General features: G+C 37.9%; 1 protein-coding gene across 5 annotated transcripts in view; it reads right to left on the reverse strand.

Annotated features, from left to right (window-relative positions):
* LOC117206852 (KN motif and ankyrin repeat domain-containing protein 2) overlaps positions 1-21,998 on the reverse strand; it is a 67,882-nt gene that overhangs the window by 10,226 nt on the left and 35,658 nt on the right. For 4 of the 5 annotated variants that reach the window (XM_033446572.1, XM_033446573.1, XM_033446575.1 and 1 more), the window contains exons 2-4: positions 17,826-17,933; positions 14,718-14,917; positions 13,821-14,049 (exon numbers count right to left, since the gene is read on the reverse strand). In XM_033446572.1, the coding sequence (XP_033302463.1) occupies positions 13,821-14,049; positions 14,718-14,917; positions 17,826-17,871 (475 nt within the window). In that variant the 5' untranslated portion in view covers positions 17,872-17,933. Of the gene's footprint in view, positions 1-4,060; positions 4,245-13,820; positions 14,050-14,717; positions 14,918-17,825; positions 17,934-21,998 lie in introns of those variants that run through there. The other variant, XM_033446576.1, reaches the window with a different exon arrangement.

The following is a 21,998-nucleotide window of genomic DNA, read 5'->3' on the forward strand; positions in this document are numbered from 1 at the left end:
TTAAAAGGAGATCCGTAATTTTGCCATTTAAATTATAGAGTATCTGGTCTTTTATTTCGATCGTAAAAATATATTGCTCGTAACAGTATTTAATTAAAACGAAACGAACGATGAATTCTAACACGTTATGAAATTTTAATTAATGTCTCCATTTCTAAAAAAATGGGATTACGCGTTATCTGCATGTGAAGTCCGAGGGAACAGCAATCTAATTTTCCGCGTACACCCCTCGTTCGTAACAATACGGTTCTCCACTCGAAACAGACGGAGAAACAGCGTACGTTACGCAAGCACTGCGGCAGCGGTGTTCACCTGCGCTGTCGTTCAATTTTTCTTTTAATTGATTGTTGCGTAACGGACCGCGTGGCTGCATGGAAACGAGCTTGGACAATAAAGAAACGCGCCAGACGCGGCATTTCGAATGCGTTTGACGATATCGTGACACACGTGTCTCAGGCTCGGCCTAATGCCAAGGGGTTTGCCGCACGCGAATCGCGTCACGCGCTCTCGCAGAACAACGTTCATCCATCGTGTGCCACTTTTTCCCTTCGTTACAGTCGACGCAAGCTATATAACCAAGTCATGAAATCGGTCAGGCATCGAAGTATGCATATTTTATTTGAGAATAAGCGGCGAGTAAGCGGATTGACAGAATAGAAGAGAAAAGGCCATAAAACTTTGATTCTTGGACGGCGAACGATCGGTCAATTTTGCATACTGCGTGATCGCTTTGCAAGCTATATTTGTTCTTATTTCGTGTAATTATTTTGTTAAACGGTTCTATTTGTCAAGCAACTTTAGTTACATCTAAGTTGTGGATTTTTATGCATTTATGGAAAATTTAAGGATTACAGGGCAAAGCAACTATCTCGCTGTTTTTAAATTCTAGTTTCTTAGCTACGTTCATGGAAATATAAAATTGCATAAATACCAGAAAGGGGTAAAGCAGGGGTAAAGTAAAATATTCGAGACTCGTGATCGTAATAATCCGGCTTCCGTTGGATCTCGTTAATCCTTAAACGGATTAGTCAAGTTATTTAAATTTAAGTAAAAGGACTCGAAGTCAAGTTAGTGGAATTTAATTTGAATCCGAAGAAGGGGGTTTAAAGTTGTTTCAGCTAACTGGATGAAAGCATAAATTTTGTGACAGATTACTTCTTCGTTCGAATTAATCGGTTGTTTAAGTCGTTTAAGCAATGGACGTTCGATGTCTGCTTTTAAAGCTTCGCTATTGAGACTCTCGAGGAATCTAGGACTACCTCGTTGACCTTTTTGAGGATACAGAATTAACAAGTATCGAAGGCTCGCAGGCTCATTGAGACAACCAACACGATGTACAAAGGGTACGCTTTAAGAGCGGATCGATCTGCCATTTATCAACAAGATGAAAGTATCGAAGATGTTTATTCATCTTGTTCCTTTGCGTTTCCCTTTATAAGATGATATTTTTCAATTTCCCTTATAACGAAATAAAATAGCTCGTAAATTCGACTGTTATAAGATCAACACGAGTTTATTACCCAAGCAGTCGTTCGTATGAGAACAGTTAGAAATAAATTCTGCACCCAAAGGTGCACCTGCAGCACGCGGAACGAAGAAACTTGGCCGTTATCGATCGATCCTGTTGCTCGCTATAAAATTCATAGATTTAAATCGGCTTTCTAACAGCTTACTCTTCAAATCACAGCAGATTCTAGAATCAATTTTTACCTTTGAAACTTCTTTCCATTATTTTTACCGAGTTTACTTTAACGCGTTGGCTGAACGAATATTATTTGGAAAAAGAACATACAGATTTTTCAAATCCTTCGATTCTTCCAACTGAAAGTTGCTTTTCATATTGCTCTTTTTCACTTTATCCCTTGTACTGTTATTTTTTCCCCTGAATCGGTTATATACATATAAAACGTTTATTTTCTTTAAAAAAACACCGTTACGCTAGCATTTCAAAATATCAAAAATTTCACAAATATAACCATTTATTTATCTCTTCGTAGACCGATGCAACCATATAACCCGAATATTTAAGAGGTCATTTTTAAAACGATTGCTGGATTATTATACGATATATATAACATAATTATGTATTATTTTTGCTATTATAAAATATATATACATAACGTTACTGACATCACTGAGACCAATTGGGACATACTAGCAATTATATTAAAAACTATACAAATCTAGGTTAATGAAAAATATACTAGCGATCACCGTGAAAATCAATCTTCGTTAAGAAGTTAAGTTCTTGCAGTTCCATCAAAGAATTTCCCAATTATAATTTGATATCTCAGCAACTTTAGAAACTGACAGGGCATGTAACATCTACGTTGACGAAAAATTTGTTCAGGAAGTGAGGAGCTTTACGCAGCCTTCTAGCGCTATTGAATATCCTTAAAAGGACTCGACACGGTCCTCACGCGAGCCGTGACAACGCGAAGGATGCACGAACGATCCAGCCATGTAAATAATGGCGCGTAATCGTTACGTTGCGCTTTATATGGATGAAACTGTGCTGGTTTCTCGCGTACGTTGTACATGTGGATTAGAAACAAGTACATATTCCTTTAAGAAAAAAACAAAACAAAAAAGAAACAACCGTCATCGGTCGTGAAAGTCAAATTAAAAAGGAGCACTCGACAGGTCCTCGACATTTCTTCCCTTCATTTTCCCTTTTTTCTTCCTGTTCACAAATTGAAGGATTTGTAGCAATAAACGAGCAAAACATCTTTCTTTCCCATACGAATTTTTAAGAGAATATAAGTAGTTTCTTCGTAATGTCGTGTATTTAATCAAAACATTAAATTTTCATATTATTCAATGCATTTTCCTAACGATTAACTAGTTTCGTTATTTATGAGACTATAGGAATTTAGAATCTAAATATACTTGGAATGAGACTGTTACAGGGATCTTTCTAAAGAATTTGTTTACCGAAAAATTGTTTGGATGGAACAGAAGATGTCTGTAACGATAATCTTATGTCTCCGGTAGTTTTCGTGATACCTTTTCCCGCATATGAGAAAATTAAACGAATATTCTGGCTATTTATCGATAATATTGGCCAGTAATATCTAAGATTTTGATATTCTTATTGCGACATTGTGGTAACATTGAATTCACGTGGTTTATATCGAATCTCCTCTTTCTTAATATGATCGTTAATCTATAAGTGACAGATGATAAATTCTAACCGATGGTATTAGCTCGTCGAATTCAACTCCAAATGAACGATATTTATCGACGATAAATTTACGACGATCTTAAATTCGAAGGAATCGAAAAGATCCTCGAAATGATTGGGTAAAAAAGAAAAAAGCAAAGGAACGGTTGCCTCTGAATAATTTCCGATATATCCACGATTCCTATATAATTTGATTCCATGTCAAACACTCTAATTAAACGAACTGCTAGCCAACGAAAGATCGTATCCATTAAAATTTCTTCCACTTTCCATTCGATTACTGCCGGACGTTTCGTTTCTTCCTCTTTCTTTCTGGAGGGGAGGCGAGAAAACGTACAGATACGAATTTCTAGGGTCAAAGTGGCCAAACACGCGGTAGCACGATTCTCCTATCGCGATGATAATGAATTCTTCGTTTGTTTTAGCCTTCAGATAAAGTATCTTTTAATTGCTGTTGACGTTGAAACACGCGCGTCTCTGGTAGGAAAAGTCTAGTCTAAGCAGCGGTTAGATTCGAGCTGTACGAGTATGCGAAACGATATGCAAACAGTAGACGATAATTCACGCAAAAATATGATGAGAAAAATCGATATGACGTAAGAATTTGTTATCGTAACGTTTCGTAGATATCGCGAAGAAAAACAGACGCCGAGACTTGTGTATTGTTCGCCACTATCTATCGTTGAAATTTCAAATATATGCAATATGAAATTTTTCCATATGATCATCGTGTAAAATAGATAAATATTAAAAGAAATATATATATATTTAACTAAATAAACGTTTCGTCGTAATTCCTTAGCATCGTCGATCGCGACCTACTCGTACCGCTCGACAAAATGTGAAAAAGCAGGAAAGTAAGAAAAATAGGCTCACGGTATTTCCTCTTCGCCTTCATCTTGCAGAAGGGTATCCTTTTCATAATAAAATTCTTCACCCCCATTTTGCCAATGTCTCGATCGCTATTCGACCCGCGAGAACCAAACTATCGAAACGAAACACTTGTCCACAGGTGTAGAAACCAATTAATTATTCATCCAAATCCTGGTAACAAGATGTTCCTCTAAGATTCGATACGCACTCTAGATCACACGAATTGCTGATGACTTCGTGGAAACTCGTAAACTTTCTCTCGATTATCAGTCAGTGGAAAACCGAACATGATGATTTAAAACGGTTGCATCGTTCGTTGTCCGGTGCTTAGTCGTTGTTTCGTTCGTTCGTTGTCGCATCGATCGATCGATCGTGCAGTGACGCAATGAATCCGGCGGAGAATCGCGCGATAATCGAATTGCCCTGATAATCAGAGCAGCCGATACTCTTCGATTTGGATCCCCATGGATCGCATGCCGTGTCCGGGGTTTCTGTCGTTGGTTTTTCCAGCATTCGTGCCACTGTTTTGCCGCGGCCACTGTTTGCGTTTGACTGTGACGCCGAACTCTGGGCTATAGCCAACCAGGACTCTGACTACTCGCGATGAGGTGAATGGAGAGGGGAAATGTGCCTCTTCTCCTGTTCTTTGCCCGTAGCGACGGTACACTGACTGACGAGCGTGTATGCGTGGTGCATGCATGCTCGTCGATTTCTTAATCGCCGTGGAAATAATGCTTCACCCTCTCTAATTCGTCTAAACTGTCTGCTTACGAAGCTTCGTTTTGGCAACAACGATTCGCGGACATCGGGAAGACATTGGCTAGATATTTTGCTATATTTTCGTGACTGTTTCAGTACAATTTAATTTGACAATTAAGTTTCTTCTTTTTTCCTTCTTATTTTCACTTATTTTCCCTTTCTTCTTATCTCTTATCTTCTTTCGTATATTTTCTTTCGTTTCTCTTGTACAAATAAATTATATCATATTTGACGTAAATGAAATCGATGAAAATCTGTTTTTACTATTAACTTCTAATTTCCTAAGATACAATCCACCAAACAGATTAATAATTAGCTTCGCAAAATCTTTCAAGCTTCGTACGTTTTGTAAGCGTAAAGCGTCGTATTATCGTTCCAATTCTCGGTAATACTCTGGTTTTGCAATTTCGTAATACTGCATCGTCATAATGTTTATCAAAGCGCAAAGCTTCTCGCGAGTCTATCTCTTTGAAGTACAAAAATAGCAGGCTCGAGGTGGTCGAATAATCTAGTTTAACCGCGATGCATTAAATCGTGTATGGTGCCGTATAAACGAACCCGCTGGTGCAATCGTCGAATCAAAAGCATCGCGTTTACGCGCGTGAACAACATTTTAAACGACCTCGGGCGCGTTCAAACGTTTAGTCGGCCGACCATCGATCGGCATTTTCGCTCGACCATCGCTTTCACGCGCCACGCGTTTCCTGGTTGCCTGATCGTTGTCCCAATCGTCGTGGGCCCGTCGATCGTGTTGCCACTTTTTTTTAAATGCCGCCGGTTTTACAGCTCGTCCTCACGAAGAACAGTTGCGACAGTTGCTCGTACGTACGTTTAGGTCGCTGACAGGTGCACGCCGCCATATGCGACCACCTTGCTCTGACAAGGTTGCACCAAAATGGTTTAGCGTTCTCGATGAAGTCACGTCATACCTTCCAAATCGAGTTAAATGGAGTGCCACCGCATTCGCGCACCGATGTTTCGCACAGTGATGTCTCGCGTACCGATGTTTCCAATGGAGAAGTCCATCGTGTTTCCACCTTCTACCACAGACGTTTCTTCGTCCGTTGCGTTGCCAGAAACGCTTTTTCGATATTAAACCACGTGTATTTTCGGACGTGGAATCGCGGCCTCTAGCGAATTCGTGTCACACATTTACCAACGTGGTATTTTCGTACCGGTAAAACGTCTTTCGCAATATCGTGTCCCTTTTTCGCGAACGACTGACGCGTTTGGATTGTTTGCTTTCGACTGGAAAATTTGACGAATGCTACCGTTGATACGGTATCAAACCACTCGTGACACATGTATCTTCCTGGTTTGGAACTTTCAGTCGCGTTTAAGGCGAAAATTCTGGTACGATAGCGAGGAATACGAGTTATACTTAAAAACGAAGCTTTTAATTTCCAGTTTATGAAAATTACGAATTACCACTTTGTACGTACGCGATGATCGTATTGCGACAGATCTATCTTCTAAACGACGCAAAGCGTTTCTATTTTCAACAGGAAAGAAAGAATTTCAAACGATTAAGTGGCCGATTTTATCATATGGAAAAGTAATAGTCATAAAAGGAAATAGTAGAGCAACAAGTTAATCAGGATGCTGCTCTCTGTTCCTTGTGAGATTCGATTAGCCACTATCTAACATCTATAAGATACACGCGCGATTTCAACACGTCACGCAAAAGCGAAATTACGAGAATCACGGAATCTTCGCCTGTCTTTTTTTTCTACTTTCTAAGCATCCTCGCCAAGCGGTTGCTATTGTTAACGCTTTAATAAAGTCTGGATGATCGTCGACCGGTATGCCGACGCTTTCGTTAAATTGTACGCGTGCACACGTTGATGTTCGATCGCGGAACACTCAGCGATATAACGTACGAGTGGAACGTAATTTTCGGAACGAGTTTTTTTTTTTCGCCGACCAACGAGTCGTTTCTGAAACAAATTACATTATTTTACGAGTTTTACGGCTGCGTTCAAGTTCCTAATGAAGCGTGTCAGTCCGATTTGATGCACTTTCGCGAAAAGTTCGGCTGCTTTGAGAATCCTGTTACCAACGTCGAGAGAAAGTTACGCTCCATTAGAGTAATGGGTTTGTTCTGTTTCTCCAGAAAATCCTAATCTCTTTACACGAGACAATTTTTAAACGTGTACATTTTGAACAATGTACATTTTTAGCTCATTGAACATTTGAATTTAGCTCCGACAAATATTTTTAACGTTTTAACAAATAAATAAATAGATATTTAATGTTCCGAGAGGACGTAAATAACGATTCGTGAATTTATCCCAACAGTTTCCGAATGCTAATGTGTCGATATTGCTCTTATGTAGGAAGATACAGAAATGTCTGTCGTTTTGAAAGAATCTTTGTCGTAAAATCGAAATGAAAAACCACCGACATCAACGACGATTCTTTCGTATTTGTTTCAAGCTGAGGAAACTTTTTCGAAACAAACGAAACGTACAATCGGTTTGAAACAGCCTTGAAGAACATAACGAGAGTAAATCGCGTATTCGTTCCCTGTTTTCGTAAAACTGGCGAATAAAAAGTTCCTGAGCTTGTTTGAAAAAAAAAATGTAGTAAGATGATAGGCAGATAATTCAATTTCCAATGTAGGAAGAATCGATGGAAAGCAATCTCGATATTGAATCGCAGAAACCTCCGATGCTGATCGATAAAACAGCATAAAAGGAACCTCTCGCATAATATCTCTCCTAATAGAATCAACTCTTTTAAGAATAGCTGCATCCTAACCAAGAAGAAAAAGGAGGATCATGAAACAGGATACGAAACGCAAAAGGAAGCATAGAAAACGAGGGGAGAAAAAAAACTAGGCAGAAAGAGAGAAAAAGAAGCTGAGAATAACTCCCTCTTAACCAAGAGGAGAAAAGAAAATCATGAAACGAGATACGAAATGCAAAAGAAAGCGTAGAAAAGAGAAAGAGAGCCAAGCTAAGAACAGAGAACGACAGTTCGGTGCATTCAATCTTTTCGCATTCCTATCCGCTGGCGTGCAGATCCTACTTTTGTCAGGGAAATCGGCCCGGATGAGGAACTTGGAATTAGTTTGGTTGAAAGAGGACGGAACTTCGAACGTTATTGCCACGGGGTTGTAACACAGGTGCCGTTGAAGCGACGGTGCAACTGACGCGATGCCACGAGCACCGGAAGCAGGTGGTTCCAGCCACGCACCGACGACTTCGCTGACGCGTTCCGGCGGCGTTCGAGCGCCGACTCTGCCGAAGAAGCCACCGGGACTATCTTTAAACCGCGATTTACCAGTCAGCCCGGCGATCAACGGCCGCGTGAACCATTCGCGATTTACTCGTCACGGAAACACGGGAATTGTATCGAACAACCGTTTCTCGCGATTACTTAACGGTGCGGTCGGACCGGTGCCGCGTTTTATTCGCTTCTCGATCGAATTATTAGCTTAGGCCTCTGTAACCGGAATTTTACTTGCTTCGAGGGATAGAAGCGGTAGTTGATTATGTTTTGCCACTTTGATTTGAAAATTAGAAAGCGATTAGATCGTACGATCTTAGATTACCGTATAGATTAATGATTATTCGTAGAATGGTATAGCAAGAAGAAGTATACATAATGGTACGATAACAAGCGAATGAGTTAAAAATGCGAATATATAAATAAGAGAAGCGTACGTGGGAGAAACGTACGAGTCTGTCTTTCTTGGTTTTTTGATTTTTATGTCACTCGACTGCTGAGATAATTGCAAAAGGTATGCATAGTTTACTTCGAACATACAAAATTACAATCAAGAATAATCAAGAATACGTTTGAGAAGATCGAAAGAGAAGCACAGTTTATTGTAATTCGAATTTTAAAATTGCCCCGTTGTATGTAGCGTAGAAACTTCCTTGAAGAACACCGAGAAGAACGCACACGAACGAGTGTCGATTCTCCTAAAATCTCTTAAAATCTGTTAATTTGTCTTACGTAAAACACGGATCCTGTTCGCAACTGATCTCGTGTTCCTATTCCCTCAAACGCATTACCTTCTACGCTATATAATTCTGTATTTATTCAGTTCCCATTGTTAGGTTTCATACTCTGCACCGAAGAAGTCCAATTTATCAGAGAGTGGCATCAAAGAGAGGAAACAGCGTCGTTCTCGTCGGTAGGACGCGTGTTCCCGGTTCAAGAAGCTTCTATTGTCTGACGACCGATAAGACAGGAAACGGGAGCAAGTGCGACCCAGGTTGCGAAACGTGAGAATCTTCCTGCAGACGAGCGTGCAGCCACGTCTTGGGATTGAGTTTGCGGTCTCGTGAGAAAATGACACGATCGTCGTATTTCGTCAACCGAACCGTCAACCGTGTCATCAGTAAAAAGCTGAGCCGCTTTGTTTCAGCGAAAGTGAAAACCGTACCAAGTCGAGGCGAAGCGTTCACGAGGACGACGAACCGAGGACCGAAGAAGTTATCCTTGATGGCGATCTTTCATCTTTAATGAGTTTTAACGTACAAGGTGTACGCGAACGAAAGAAGTTGTGCAGTCGTTTGTGTGCCTCCTATTGAATGTATTGTAGGCGCCACTAGGAATATTCGTCTTAGGTTGCTGTATAAATTCTCCTCGATTTTTGTTCGTACAGGTAAGCTATAGAATAAAACTATAATATTGCTATGTAAGTTGCTATGAAAGATAAGAATAAGATATGTATTTTTATATTAGGTATACAGAAAGTTCTTCGCAAGTACGATGACTTTGGTGGCAACTGATTTTTATCCTTTTAAAACACTACAAAACAATTTTGAAAGAAAAGATTAAATAATTTTGAGGTCGTAGAAAACAAGAAGTCTCCTTTATAATAAACCCGGAGATAAAGCTGAAGATTTTTATAAAAAATATATAATATCCACGTAGATGGATGTTACAAATGTGCTCTGACGGATACAACTTATTCAACAACTCAATGTTTCAGATTTCGATGTTTCAATTGCGTTCTAGACAAATTTGGGACGAAAAATTGAGGAGCAAGCGTGCAATTGAATTATTATATTAGGTATATAGAAAGTTTTTCGACTTTGGTGGCAACTGATTTTTATCCTTTCAAAATATTACAAAACAATTTTGAAAGAAAAGATTAAATAATTTTGAGGTCGTAGAAAACAAGAAGTCTCCTTTATAATAAACCCGGAGATAAATCTGAAGATTTTTATAAAAAATATATAATATCCACGTAGATGGATGTTACAAATGTGTTCTGACGAATACAACTTACGCAACAACTCAATATCTCAGATTTCGGTGTTTCAATTGCGTTCTAGATAAATTTGGGACGAAAAATTGAGAAGCAAGCGTGCAATGGAATTGTATCTTTTATTTCTACCTAAATTAAATTCAAAATTTTTAAACTCACGAAAGATAAGAATAAGATATGTATTTTTATATTAGGTATACAGAAAGTTCTTCGCAAGTACGATGACTTTGGTGGCAACTGATTTTTATCCTTTTAAAACACTACAAAACAATTTTGAAAGAAAAGATTAAATAATTTTGAGGTCGTAGAAAACAAGAAGTCTCCTTTATAATAAACCTGAAGATAAATCTGAAAATTTTTATAAAAAATATATAATATCCACGTAGATGGATGTTACAAATGTGTTCTGACGAATACAATTTACGCAACAACTCAATATCTCAGATTTCGGTGTTTCAATTGCGTTCTAGATAAATTTGGGACGAAAAATTGAGGAGCAAGCGTGCAATTGAATTATTATATTAGGTATATAGAAAGTTTTTCGACTTTGGTGGCAACTGATTTTTATCCTTTGAAAACACTACAAAACAATTTTGAAAGAAAAGATTAAATAATTTTGAGGTCGTAGAAAACAAGAAGTCTCTTTTATAATAAACCCGAAGATAAATCTGAAGATCTTTGTAAAAAATATATAATATCCACGTAGATGGATGTTACAAATGTGCTCTGACGGATACAACTTACGCAACAACTCAATGTTTCAGATTTCGATGTTTCAATTGCGTTCTAGATAAATTTGGGACGAAAAATTGAGAAGCAAGCGTGCAATGGAATTGTATCTTTTATTTCTATCTAAATTAAATTCAAAATTTTTAAACTCACGAAAGATAAGAATAAGATATGTACTTTTATATTAGGTATACAGAAAGTTTTTCGCAAGTACGATGACTTTGGTGGCAACTGATTTTTATCCTTTGGAAACACTACAAAACAATTTTGAAAGAAAAGATTAAATAATTTTGAGGTTGTAGAAAACAAGAAGTCTCCTTTATAATAAACCCGGAGATAAATCTGAAGATTTTTATAAAAAATATATAATATCCACGTAGATGGATGTTACAAATGTGTTCTGACGAATACAACTTATGCAACAACTCAATGTCTCAGATTTCGGTGTTTCAATTGCGTTCTAGATAAATTTGGGACGAAAAATTGAGGAGCAAGCGTGCAATTGAATTATTATATTAGGTATATAGAAAGTTTTTTGACTTTGGTGGTAACTGATTTTTATCCTTTGGAAACACTACAAAACAATTTTGAAAGAAAAGATTAAATAATTTTGAGGTCGTAGAAAACAAGAAGTCTCCTTTATAATAAACCCGGAGATAAATCTGAAGATTTTTATAAAAAATATATAATATCCACGTAGATGGATGTTACAAATGTGTTCTGACGAATACAACTTACGCAACAACTCAATGTCTCAGATTTCGGTGTTTCAATTGCGTTCTAGATAAATTTGGGACGAAAAATTGAGAAGCAAACGTGCAATGGAATTGTATCTTTTATTTCTATCTAAATTAAATTCAAACTTTTTAAACTATGGCAAATATAGACTACCATGGATTGGTTCTTTCCTTCAAGCCACCATGTATACAGAAAAAGTAGTTCAAATCATAGAAGCATTAGCAGGTGAACCGTTCTCTGAGAGGAATCCAATTGACGGGGCAATTATTCGATTTTCGATCGTGAATCGCCCGCACTGTGAAGATCTTAATTGAGAGGAGAAAATTGTATTCACCTGTTTAACTGATTGCCTTCTATGACGGGCCCGTTAAACGGATAGTAAAATAGATCACTTGTTAAATCGCTTGAAAACCATTGAAACATTCTGCAATAAAGAATTTTTGATACGACGAAATACATTACCGCTGATTGGTTTCCATATATCATATACGTATGTACTTTAGTCGATTTGTAACAATTTGTAGAATGTGTAAATGAACGAGTAACTCGCGATTAAATAAGATTCTTATCATTTGACAGAATCGCGAAATACTACATTCTATTTATACGCTTAAATTATACGTTGTTACTAGTCCAGAAATATCTTTCGTACGTGAACTTTATCTTAGAGATCAGATACTCTTTCCTAGGAGGTTGTTATACATCTTTTCTTTTTTTCCTAATTTTGAATCACTTTTTTGATTTATCTCGCTTCTGCGGGACATCGATAATTATCTATCGATGCTCTTCAAGTCAATTTCTCCATGCCATAAAAACAGCATACTGATACAGAATGCAATCATGATCTATCGATGGAAAATTTTGACCGGCGATTCGAAGATTAAATTACATCTCGTCAAAAACGAACGAGCGTCCGAATTCTTTCGAAGCAACAGAGTACGTACGAAAGCGCAGACGTGAAATTGCGAAGAGAAATTTTCATACAGCTCGTATGCATTCCTCGTCAACCGTAATTACACGATGAGTTGTTGCGTTATAGTTTCCACCTGCCACTTGTTCGATCGCGAATACGTTTCGTTTCGTAGGAAACGTCAGCCAGTTCCAAGATTCATTTTCCTGCTACGCGCGATTCACTTCTGCTTTTTATTTCGTTCCTCTCTTTCTTTTCCTCGCTGGTTTCTACTCGTCTCTCTGCTCGAGCCCCCACGTTACAAGCGTATGCATTTCGCGGCGAGAAACCACCTCGAGGCGATTACGACGGAAAGCAACTCATTAGCGAGACCTGTGCATTTATTTAACCGTTGTACGAAGCATTTCAGCGAAACAGTGACTCTAAAGCGAAGGAAGCATTTCTCTTTGCACGGCATCATTGTGTATCAGGTCATTGGGCCATGGAGAATCCAAAGATGGCCGAAAGGATTCAGCGCGAGGAAATCAAATGTGCGTGAAATTATCGGATCTATTCCCTTCTTTCTCTCTTTTTTTCTTGCCCCTTCGTTTCTTCACCGCTGCGATTGATATTGGCTGCGATCGGTTGCATCGTACGGTACCTCCTTTTTGTATCGTTCGACAGAAAGACGCCTCTGTTACGACATGGAAAATAATTCCAAAGAAAGTCTACGTAATCAGGCTGCAGTTCACGAGACGCCAATTGCGAGCGAATGGAAGGAAGAAAAATTAAATGAACAATTCTTGTCTTGTGATTTTTTTGCGAGATATCTACGTGACCGTGTGATATCGAAATAGAACCCGGGAATCTCGATTATATCGGCACATTAATTAACTCATTAAGAACCAACGTTGCGTTAGCGCTACGTTTTATCTGTGATCTTTTTCGATCAACTTATATTATCGAATTCTATGTTTTTAACATCGCGGCTGCGAAAGAGAATTCCAAGGATCGGCTCGATATTTTTCTCTATGCAAATTCTACAATTTTAGGAAACGTACGGAATTGGAAGTATTTGTCACATCGATGACACATTTTTTCAACGCATTTCTATTTCAAAGTTTCTACTTGATATTAACGTTCATAGAGCGATTCGATATAAGCGATTTTCGTTCGTACGACAATAAAATTAGATGATTATCGGTATGGCAAATATCATGATCGTTTCAGGCAATCAAGTTCTATCGTATGTTACGCGTAATCCGTATTCGATAACATACAATTTGAGGAATTTCCAAGCAAAGTTACGATTCAAACTGTATTTTATTACAAATACAGGCTGCTTTTATCGAAACCGCAATTACGACTCGATAAAATGGGACGAAACGATCGAATAGAAACGAAAGATAAATATGTCTGACCGTTTTCTGTGCGATCCTCTTTATCGAAAGTCTTGGTGGATTTGGACGAACGTTTCAAGGTCGCCTCGAAATCGCCCACCACGTCGCTGAGGTCGAGAGCCGTTGATACTTGCGTGCACTCTTGCTTATCGTGGGTCGACCTCGGCAGAGTCGTCACGCCATTCGTTGTAGCAGGTTCCTGTGGTATTTTCGGTAATTCCGCCTCTATTCCGACGAGGGCTGGACTCACCTAAGATTAAAAATATCAAACAATTTACGAAACCATCTTCCTTCTGTTTATTATGCTTGTCTTTCATTTTTTTCCTCGAGGTGAACATCGTTGGACCTTCGTTCGACCTAACCCATTGAGTATCAAGCAGTGAAATAACGCGTGGAAGTTACGTAAATGCAACATTTAAAGTAGGGAAATAAATCGTTGTCGAGTTACACAAAATCTACATAGTACAGTCGATACGTTATATTATTACGCGAATCAAAGATATGGAAAGAATTCCTATAATTAAAAAGATACGCCTTATCGTAAAGATATAAAATACCTCGATCTCTTTAAATTTCATAAAACTGTACCGAGGAAATAATAACGAAAAGCTACTGCGCGAATTCTTCACATTCCTTTCCATTCATTGTAAGTGTAATGGGAATTTACATATTCAGAAATATTACGTTGACAGAATCCTGGTTTTTAAATGCATCGATATAAGGTGATTCGCGTGATATTACATTGAGATATAAAATGAAGAAAAGGAAGATTAAAAAGGATTCTATTATCACGGAACGAAAGTCCATTTGATTTAGGTAACGTTAAACCGTTCAACGATTGACGTTCGAAATGGAGCGTCCTAGATTCACAATTTGGATCTAGCAGCAGTTTAATTATGGAATGAAGCGATCAATTACCAGACCCAGGAGAACCTCCATCGACTGACATTGCCTTCGACGTTCTCTTTTCTTTCGTCTTTCGATGCTAGACCTGTCGCCGGCACTTCCTGCTGCAACCGCCTCGCAATATCGCACGAAGTCCAGGTCGATGTGGTAGCCGTAAGGGCAGCAAAGACACTTCGAGCCTGTCGAACCGGAAACGTAGGCCTGCGTCCCCACTGAAGTATACCGGGAACAAGTATAAAAAATATCATTATCTATTCGATAAAAGTTTTTATCTAACACTTAAATCAAACGACACATAAAACATTTATGTTAACCACTTAGCGCACATGCTACTCGTGTTGGTGACATATACAGGTATAAATCACATTTACTTCAGATAGTTACTTTAGCTATCGATCTTTATGAATTTAATACGATATATCGTATGTGTACGTGAATACGTATTGCGTATGTTGATGCAAATTCATATTTTTATGAACGTAATTAACCGAAAGAAATGGAAGCATTTCCAGGTAGAAATCTGATTCACTCGTCAAATATTCTGGAATATATCATACACGGTACATTTTATATATCTCTACGTGTTTCGTGCATTTTATGTATTTTTTGTATATTAAAATATTTCATTACTCGTATTACCAAATAGAAAATGTATTTTCGCTTGTACGTTACTTTTGTATAAGAATTTGATCGACTCCATAAAATGGAGAGAAAGATTGTGCGTTAGAAGATTAAAATGGAATTCATATAAAATCCGTGGAGTAATTATTTCAATTCCCCGAATCAAGCAGAGCATGGACAATGGTAACAGTTTTTTCATCGATGATTCTGATTAAACCCATAACCAAAATCCCAATTACACACTGTATCACGTACACATTTTTTATCGAAGCATCTTTCGTAAAGGATTCACCAACCGAATCCTCGACTGCACCGAATATTAATGTGTTATAATAGTAATTTAGAGCAACATCAATCTTTTTCAAGATACTCGAAAAGAAAATGACCCTATTCTGCTTCGAATAGATCGAACAGAAAATCGAAGAAAAAATATCTTTCGAAGTTAGGTTCGGTGGTATTTTATTTCAAGAAGCGGACAATGGTAACAGTTCTTTCATCGATGATTCTGATTAAACCCATAACCAAAGTCCCAATTACACACTGTATCACGTATACATTTGTATCACAGCAACATCAATCTTCTTCAAGACACTCGAAAAAAAATGACCCTATCCTGCTTTGAATAGATCGAACAGAAAATCGAAGGAAAAATATCTTTCGAAGTTAGGTTCGGTGGTATTTTATTTCAAGAAGCGGACAATGGTAACAGTTCTTTCATCGATGACTCTGATTAAACCCATAACCAAAATCCCAATTACACACTGTATCACGTACACATTTTTTATCGAAGTATTTTTCGTAGAGGATTCACCAACCGAATCCTCGACTGCACCGAATATTAATGTGTTATAATAGTAATTTAGAGCAACATCAATCTTCTTCAAGATACTCGAAAAGAAAATGACCCTATCCTGCTTCGAATAGATCGAACAGAAAATCGAAGGAAAATTATCTTTCGAAGTTAGGTTCGGTGGTATCTTATTTGAAGAAGCGGATATGGAGAAAGTTCGACCCTCCTAATGATATTCCAAAAGAAAATGATCTCGTCTTTGTTTGATGAGTTCGATAGAAAGGATCTATCTTTGGAAATTAGATTCGATTGTGTTTTATCTCGAGAGGCTGATTGTTCGAGGGTAATGACCGATGCGAAGCGTAAACCGAAATATGTTGTAACCATTGGCGATCATCCAAAGCCACGGTAATAATAATCTGGCAAAGTTCGTTAGCCGCGACAACGTGGGGATCCCATTTACGTGTCATATTGGTCCGTTCATGCTATCGCAACGTATACGTGGCAATGACTCAATGAAGTTCTACCGCTGTATTTAAAGATCGTAGAAAAGATAACCGCGATAAACATATTTTTCTTGATTTTCTGATTTTAGTGCACGTCTTTTGGTCATTTAAGGGAAGAATTATAATACGAAGTAGTGGAAGAAAGGAACAGACCTATAGGTCAATTAAAAATAGATAAGAAATGCACGATCTAACGATAGTATTCGTTTAAATCGATTAATTAATTTGTCAATTAACTTTAAATGTACAAGACATATTTATTCTCAAAAACAAACGAAAAGATAGTTCTAGCGTGGAGTTGATTGACACGATATCAAAAATTATTCTTTCGCACCAGACGAGAAATTGTGATTTATCACATTTTTCATTAGCGATCTTCGTACATTGTCGTCTTTTACTTGTTTATTTTATTTATTTACGCGATACTTTTTTGGATAATTAAAGGATCAAGCTGATCATGAACTGCAGTAAACTGTATAAAGGAAATGGTGGCGGAGATTCGCATGAAATTTCAATTTAGAGTTCAGGGAGAATCCGGCTGCTTCATTAGTCGGATCGTTTGTAGTTTGTTGAGAAAGTTTCCTCGGTTAGAGGCGCGCTACCACGTTTCCAAAGTTTTATTGTATTTATTTATAACGACGCGATGCAACGAAAACAACGAGTTGTTTTATCCGATAAGACGAGAAGCTCTATAATGTTTTCTTTGTGCTATTTTTCTACAACTCAAATATTTTCAGCTAGACGCAAAATTTGGATTATCAGCAGAGTATATCGTTATCACTAACATTATTATCTGTTAATATCACTTACGTAATGTTACTTACACGTTTTCGTTGAAAATGCAGATCAAAGATGTAAATCGAATATTATATAATAAATTAATAACAAATTGTATAATCTTTCGCAATCGAAATAAAGGGTTTTTCGATATTCAATTTAAATCGTACGAATTATATTCGACATGGCTAATGCATATCATTATCGATAGTCCGCGGATTTGCATTCATTTATTCATGGGAAACACATAGATGCAAAAATAATTACATATAATCCATATAATTTGCAAAGATATATAAAATATGCAAAGTACACTACTGCTTACGATATTTAATCGTGTTTATAAAAGTATAAATTTATATAGATATCCGCGACCTAATTATCGATAAAATTATTGCAATGTCGTTGTATGTTAATGCGACTTACCGTTTCCGTTGAAAACGCGGGCCGAGGTTACAACGGTCAAAGCCATTTTTCTACACAATCAGTGTTACTGTGTTTCACCACCAATCACAGGAAAACATCCTCACCACCCTGAAAATAGAAAAAAAGACCTTCGTTAGTCTCTCTTTTTCGTATTATAAATTTGCTATATATTATAAATTTCTATCGTGTAGTAACACGCATGACGACAACGCGCGTAACAAACGGAAGGAAATTAATTCGGAAAATATGTTGTAATTTAAAGAGAGGAATATTTCAGAGAAATACGTTTATTACATTTATCCGACTAGATTTATTAGAGAGCGGCGCTAGTATTATTCTACGAACAAAAGATTCTCAGAAACGCGTAATTTCATTAGGCGTTCGTTGTACATTCTCTGTTATCTATCGTCAGAATCGCGTTAAACGTGGAAATTCAACCCTGAAGATCTGCGACCTTTCTTTCGCCGATTCTACACCAGCGAAATCTTCGTTTTTAATAAAATGCGCTATGGAATTCCATGCAGCGTGCGCGGCAAATAAATTAGTTTCGTGGAATTTCAGACTGTCGGTTATAATTGACGATACAAAGAAAAATCGCGAATGGGATGAATCGCGATAAGGTTCGATACGGATGAGCGACAGCGATACGGTTGCCGTGTTTCAACGATCTGATTATGCGATCGAACTAACGCAAGCAAGCTTATACCTTCGATATATGTTTCTGAATTTCTTATTATGGAAAATGTAAGAGTTATGATTGGAAATATAAAGTTTAAAGCTAAAGAGTCTCAGAGAAATTTGTTTCTAAAATTTTCAGTTTTTCGCCACGTCAACGCGACAAGATTTAATTACGAGTATGCAAAATCGAACAATTCTGCTTACAGAAGTTACTGTTATAAATCGTTTCATTGCGTTCTGATCTTAACTTTTGTATAAGAAAATATTCTGTTTGCTGCTGTTTTTCATTTTTGTCGATAAATTGATCTATCATTTTTGGGAATGGACAGAATAAATGGGAAAGAAAAGATTTTCAACACGATTTCCAACGTGATATATAAAAATTAGAAGTTTTTGGTTCATATTAGAAGGATATAAAATATGCAATTGGAAAGATAAAGATTAGTGCAGTGTGTTACAACGTTGTTGTGATTTCGCAGTGGAGGCACTGTGCGATATGATAGCTTCATTTCTAACAATGAAATTCCATGTTAATATACACTGTGTTAATTGGAGTACGAATTTGCCAAACTGCAGAGTCACCGCTGTAAAATTCCAACGATATCGCATCGTTCGTCTGCGCTGGGGATGTAGAAACATAAATCTGTCGAAACGCATAGCACGATGCAATTTAACAACAATGAAACCGTGGAAGGTCGTAACCGAATAACCGCGATAAAAGCGTCCTGGAACCAAATTAAATTTGTGATACGTCAATCGAAAGAGCTTCCCAGAAAAATCATTTCGACAAACGTTTACCTCCCTATTCCTATTATTAGAACAGTTATTGACCTAAACATGTGATGTACAGTTTATGCTTGATTTATTTGTCGTATCCAATGAAAGATTATTTAAAAAAATCCGAGATACTGTAAACATGGTATTACATATCTGGGAATTTTGTCCAATTTTTTGACTGAAAAGCCTAATTTAAAAAAATTAGGAAACTCTTAAAATGCCAATTTTTTTTCTTATCAAAATTATTAAATGATTACATTTATATCTGTACGGTAGAAATTGTTGCGAATCCTCAACTAGGTGACGACCAGTCAGCAACCGATCAGTTGATATCGCGAACCGTGAACGCTATTAACGCTCAAGGTAAAGGTAGATTAAAGATGTCGAGTAATATACAGGGTGGTTGGTAACCGGTGGTACAAGCGGAAAGGGGGTGATTCTACGCGAAAAAAGAAGTCGAAAATATAGAATAAAAAATATACAATAAAAATTTATGGAATAGAAAAAATACGTCAATCGAGACAACGATCTACAGTGAGATCCGTTACAACGAGACGCGATAAAGTGCACGCGTACCGAACGAAAATTCAAAGTCGATTTTCTCGAAAACAAAGCCTCGAACGAAAAATTTGTATTCTATATTTTCGACTTTTTTTTTCGCGTAGAATCATCCCCTTTTCGCTTGTACCACCAGTTACCAACCACCCTGTATAACATAACGCGAATAATAAAATAACACGAGGAGTATGACGCTCTGATGAAGACTGTTTTAAGACTGCTTGAAGAAGCTTCGCCTGGTCCTGATATACTAACTCTCCGTCCCGTGGTTTTCCTTCTTACCATGGTTTTTACGGGATGGGAATCTATTTCTTCCAACCTTGTAATTGTGTATCTTGGTGGGCGCATATCCTCCGATGTTGCTGATTGATACCAGATGTTTACTTTAGAGCGGACCCATCGAGTACTTAGAGCGTTAATTAGCCTCTTAATGAGGTCTGCACCGTAAAGTTTACAACTTGGGAGGTAGGAAAATCAGATTTTCTCAAAAAAGGTAGATGTGCTGTTCGAGTGATAAACGGACGACCATTGGAAATGCCGAACAGAAGCTAATTGTCATGTTTATTAAGCGATGATTTTATCAGATTTTTCGTAACGGTGCGACGCATTGTATTATTAAAACTATGACTCCGTTGAATTCTTCAGCGTTGTTGATGCGAAATCGCAGCAATTGAATTGGTAATCCAAACCGGATACTAGGATCAATGCAGGCGACTGGAACGTCGCTGTGATTTCGTAACGGCGACGCTGTACATTTTGACAAGTTTATATTTTTCATGAACCGATCTACGTAATTGTATTGCTCGTCGACATCGAGTCTTACATTGTCAACAACGGTATTACAAATTTATGTGCGCTGGATTATTAAGAGTATAATATCGCCGAATCGTGCAACGTCATCGCTGTAAAACTGCAACACAAAGTGGAGAGAAAATCGCGTTATCGGTCTGCATCGGGTCTCTATATTGTCCATAGCGATATCACAAATTCGTGTGTATCGAATTATTAAAAATACAACGCAGCCGAATTGCACAATGCCATCGTTACAAGGCTGCGACAAAATCGCAAGGTAATAGCGATATTACGCGCTTTGATACGCGTTGAATCGTTAGAAACATAATCCTATGAAATCTCTATCACCGATACGAAATCACAACGACGTCCAATTGCTCGTCTGTGCCAGTCTTAAAGGGATAGAAACGTTAACACGAAGGCTCGTAACGCCATAGCAATGCGAGAGCTTTAAGCGCGATATCTACGATGTCCCGTACCGCGGGGCTAATTCCGTATGCCGGATTTCTGGTCTGACGGCAACACGTCCTCCTGGCTTCTCCTCGACTTCGCCAACTTTAATTGTTCCACGCTCAGCTTCGTCCAGTTTCGCGCGGATATTTTTACTATCGTTTCCGGTGAAGATTCTTAGCGGATGATTTGCCTGGCTTTCGCGTCTCCAAGAATTCACCCGATGACTACATAATACAGGCTGATTTTCGCTGCGAATATATTTAGATGTACCGCGGATAAATACGTTTCGTGCTGTAGCAGCAAATAGAGAAACCGTGTTTTCGTTAGATGCAAACTAAACGGGTCGTGTCGATACGCGACTACTGCGGTAATTTTCTTCATTATATCAGGTGGAAATTCGTGTTACGGAGTAATTCGTCGTATCTTTGTCTAGATATGTCTCGAAGATAGGAGTGATTTCCCTATTACAGTCGGAATAATCAATTTCACCTAAGAGGGTAATTCGGAAATTAGTTTGGAAATTATGTTGGAAAGTGATTTCGCATAGCCAGAGGGCTGCCACGAAATTCTCTAGGCCCTTTTTAATCCTTGGCCTGGAAACTTCGCTCCGTACTACGTGATACATTTACCAAGGAATCGTTCCCCGAAGTAATTAGGATTCACGTCGCGATCTGCTTGAGGTCGTAGGGCCGGACGGAATAAGGGACCTTACGGCGAACACGTAACAACGCATTTCCTCCTTTCCTCGAGCGACGAAGTCACGACAGTTCGTTGATCTTTAATGAGCCGCCTAACGTCCTCTTCGCTTCAAACTAATCGGTATTAATCGAATAATCGTGAGTTAAAGGAGTAAATGTTCGAATATCGCGGAAGGAAAACACGATGAGTATGTCTTTATCGGTTTTCTGGTTTTGG

Source organism: Bombus bifarius, unplaced genomic scaffold (genome assembly GCF_011952205.1).
Source record: "Bombus bifarius isolate JDL3187 unplaced genomic scaffold, Bbif_JDL3187 scf7180000008008, whole genome shotgun sequence".
Classification (NCBI taxonomy): Eukaryota; Metazoa; Arthropoda; class Insecta; order Hymenoptera; family Apidae; genus Bombus; species Bombus bifarius.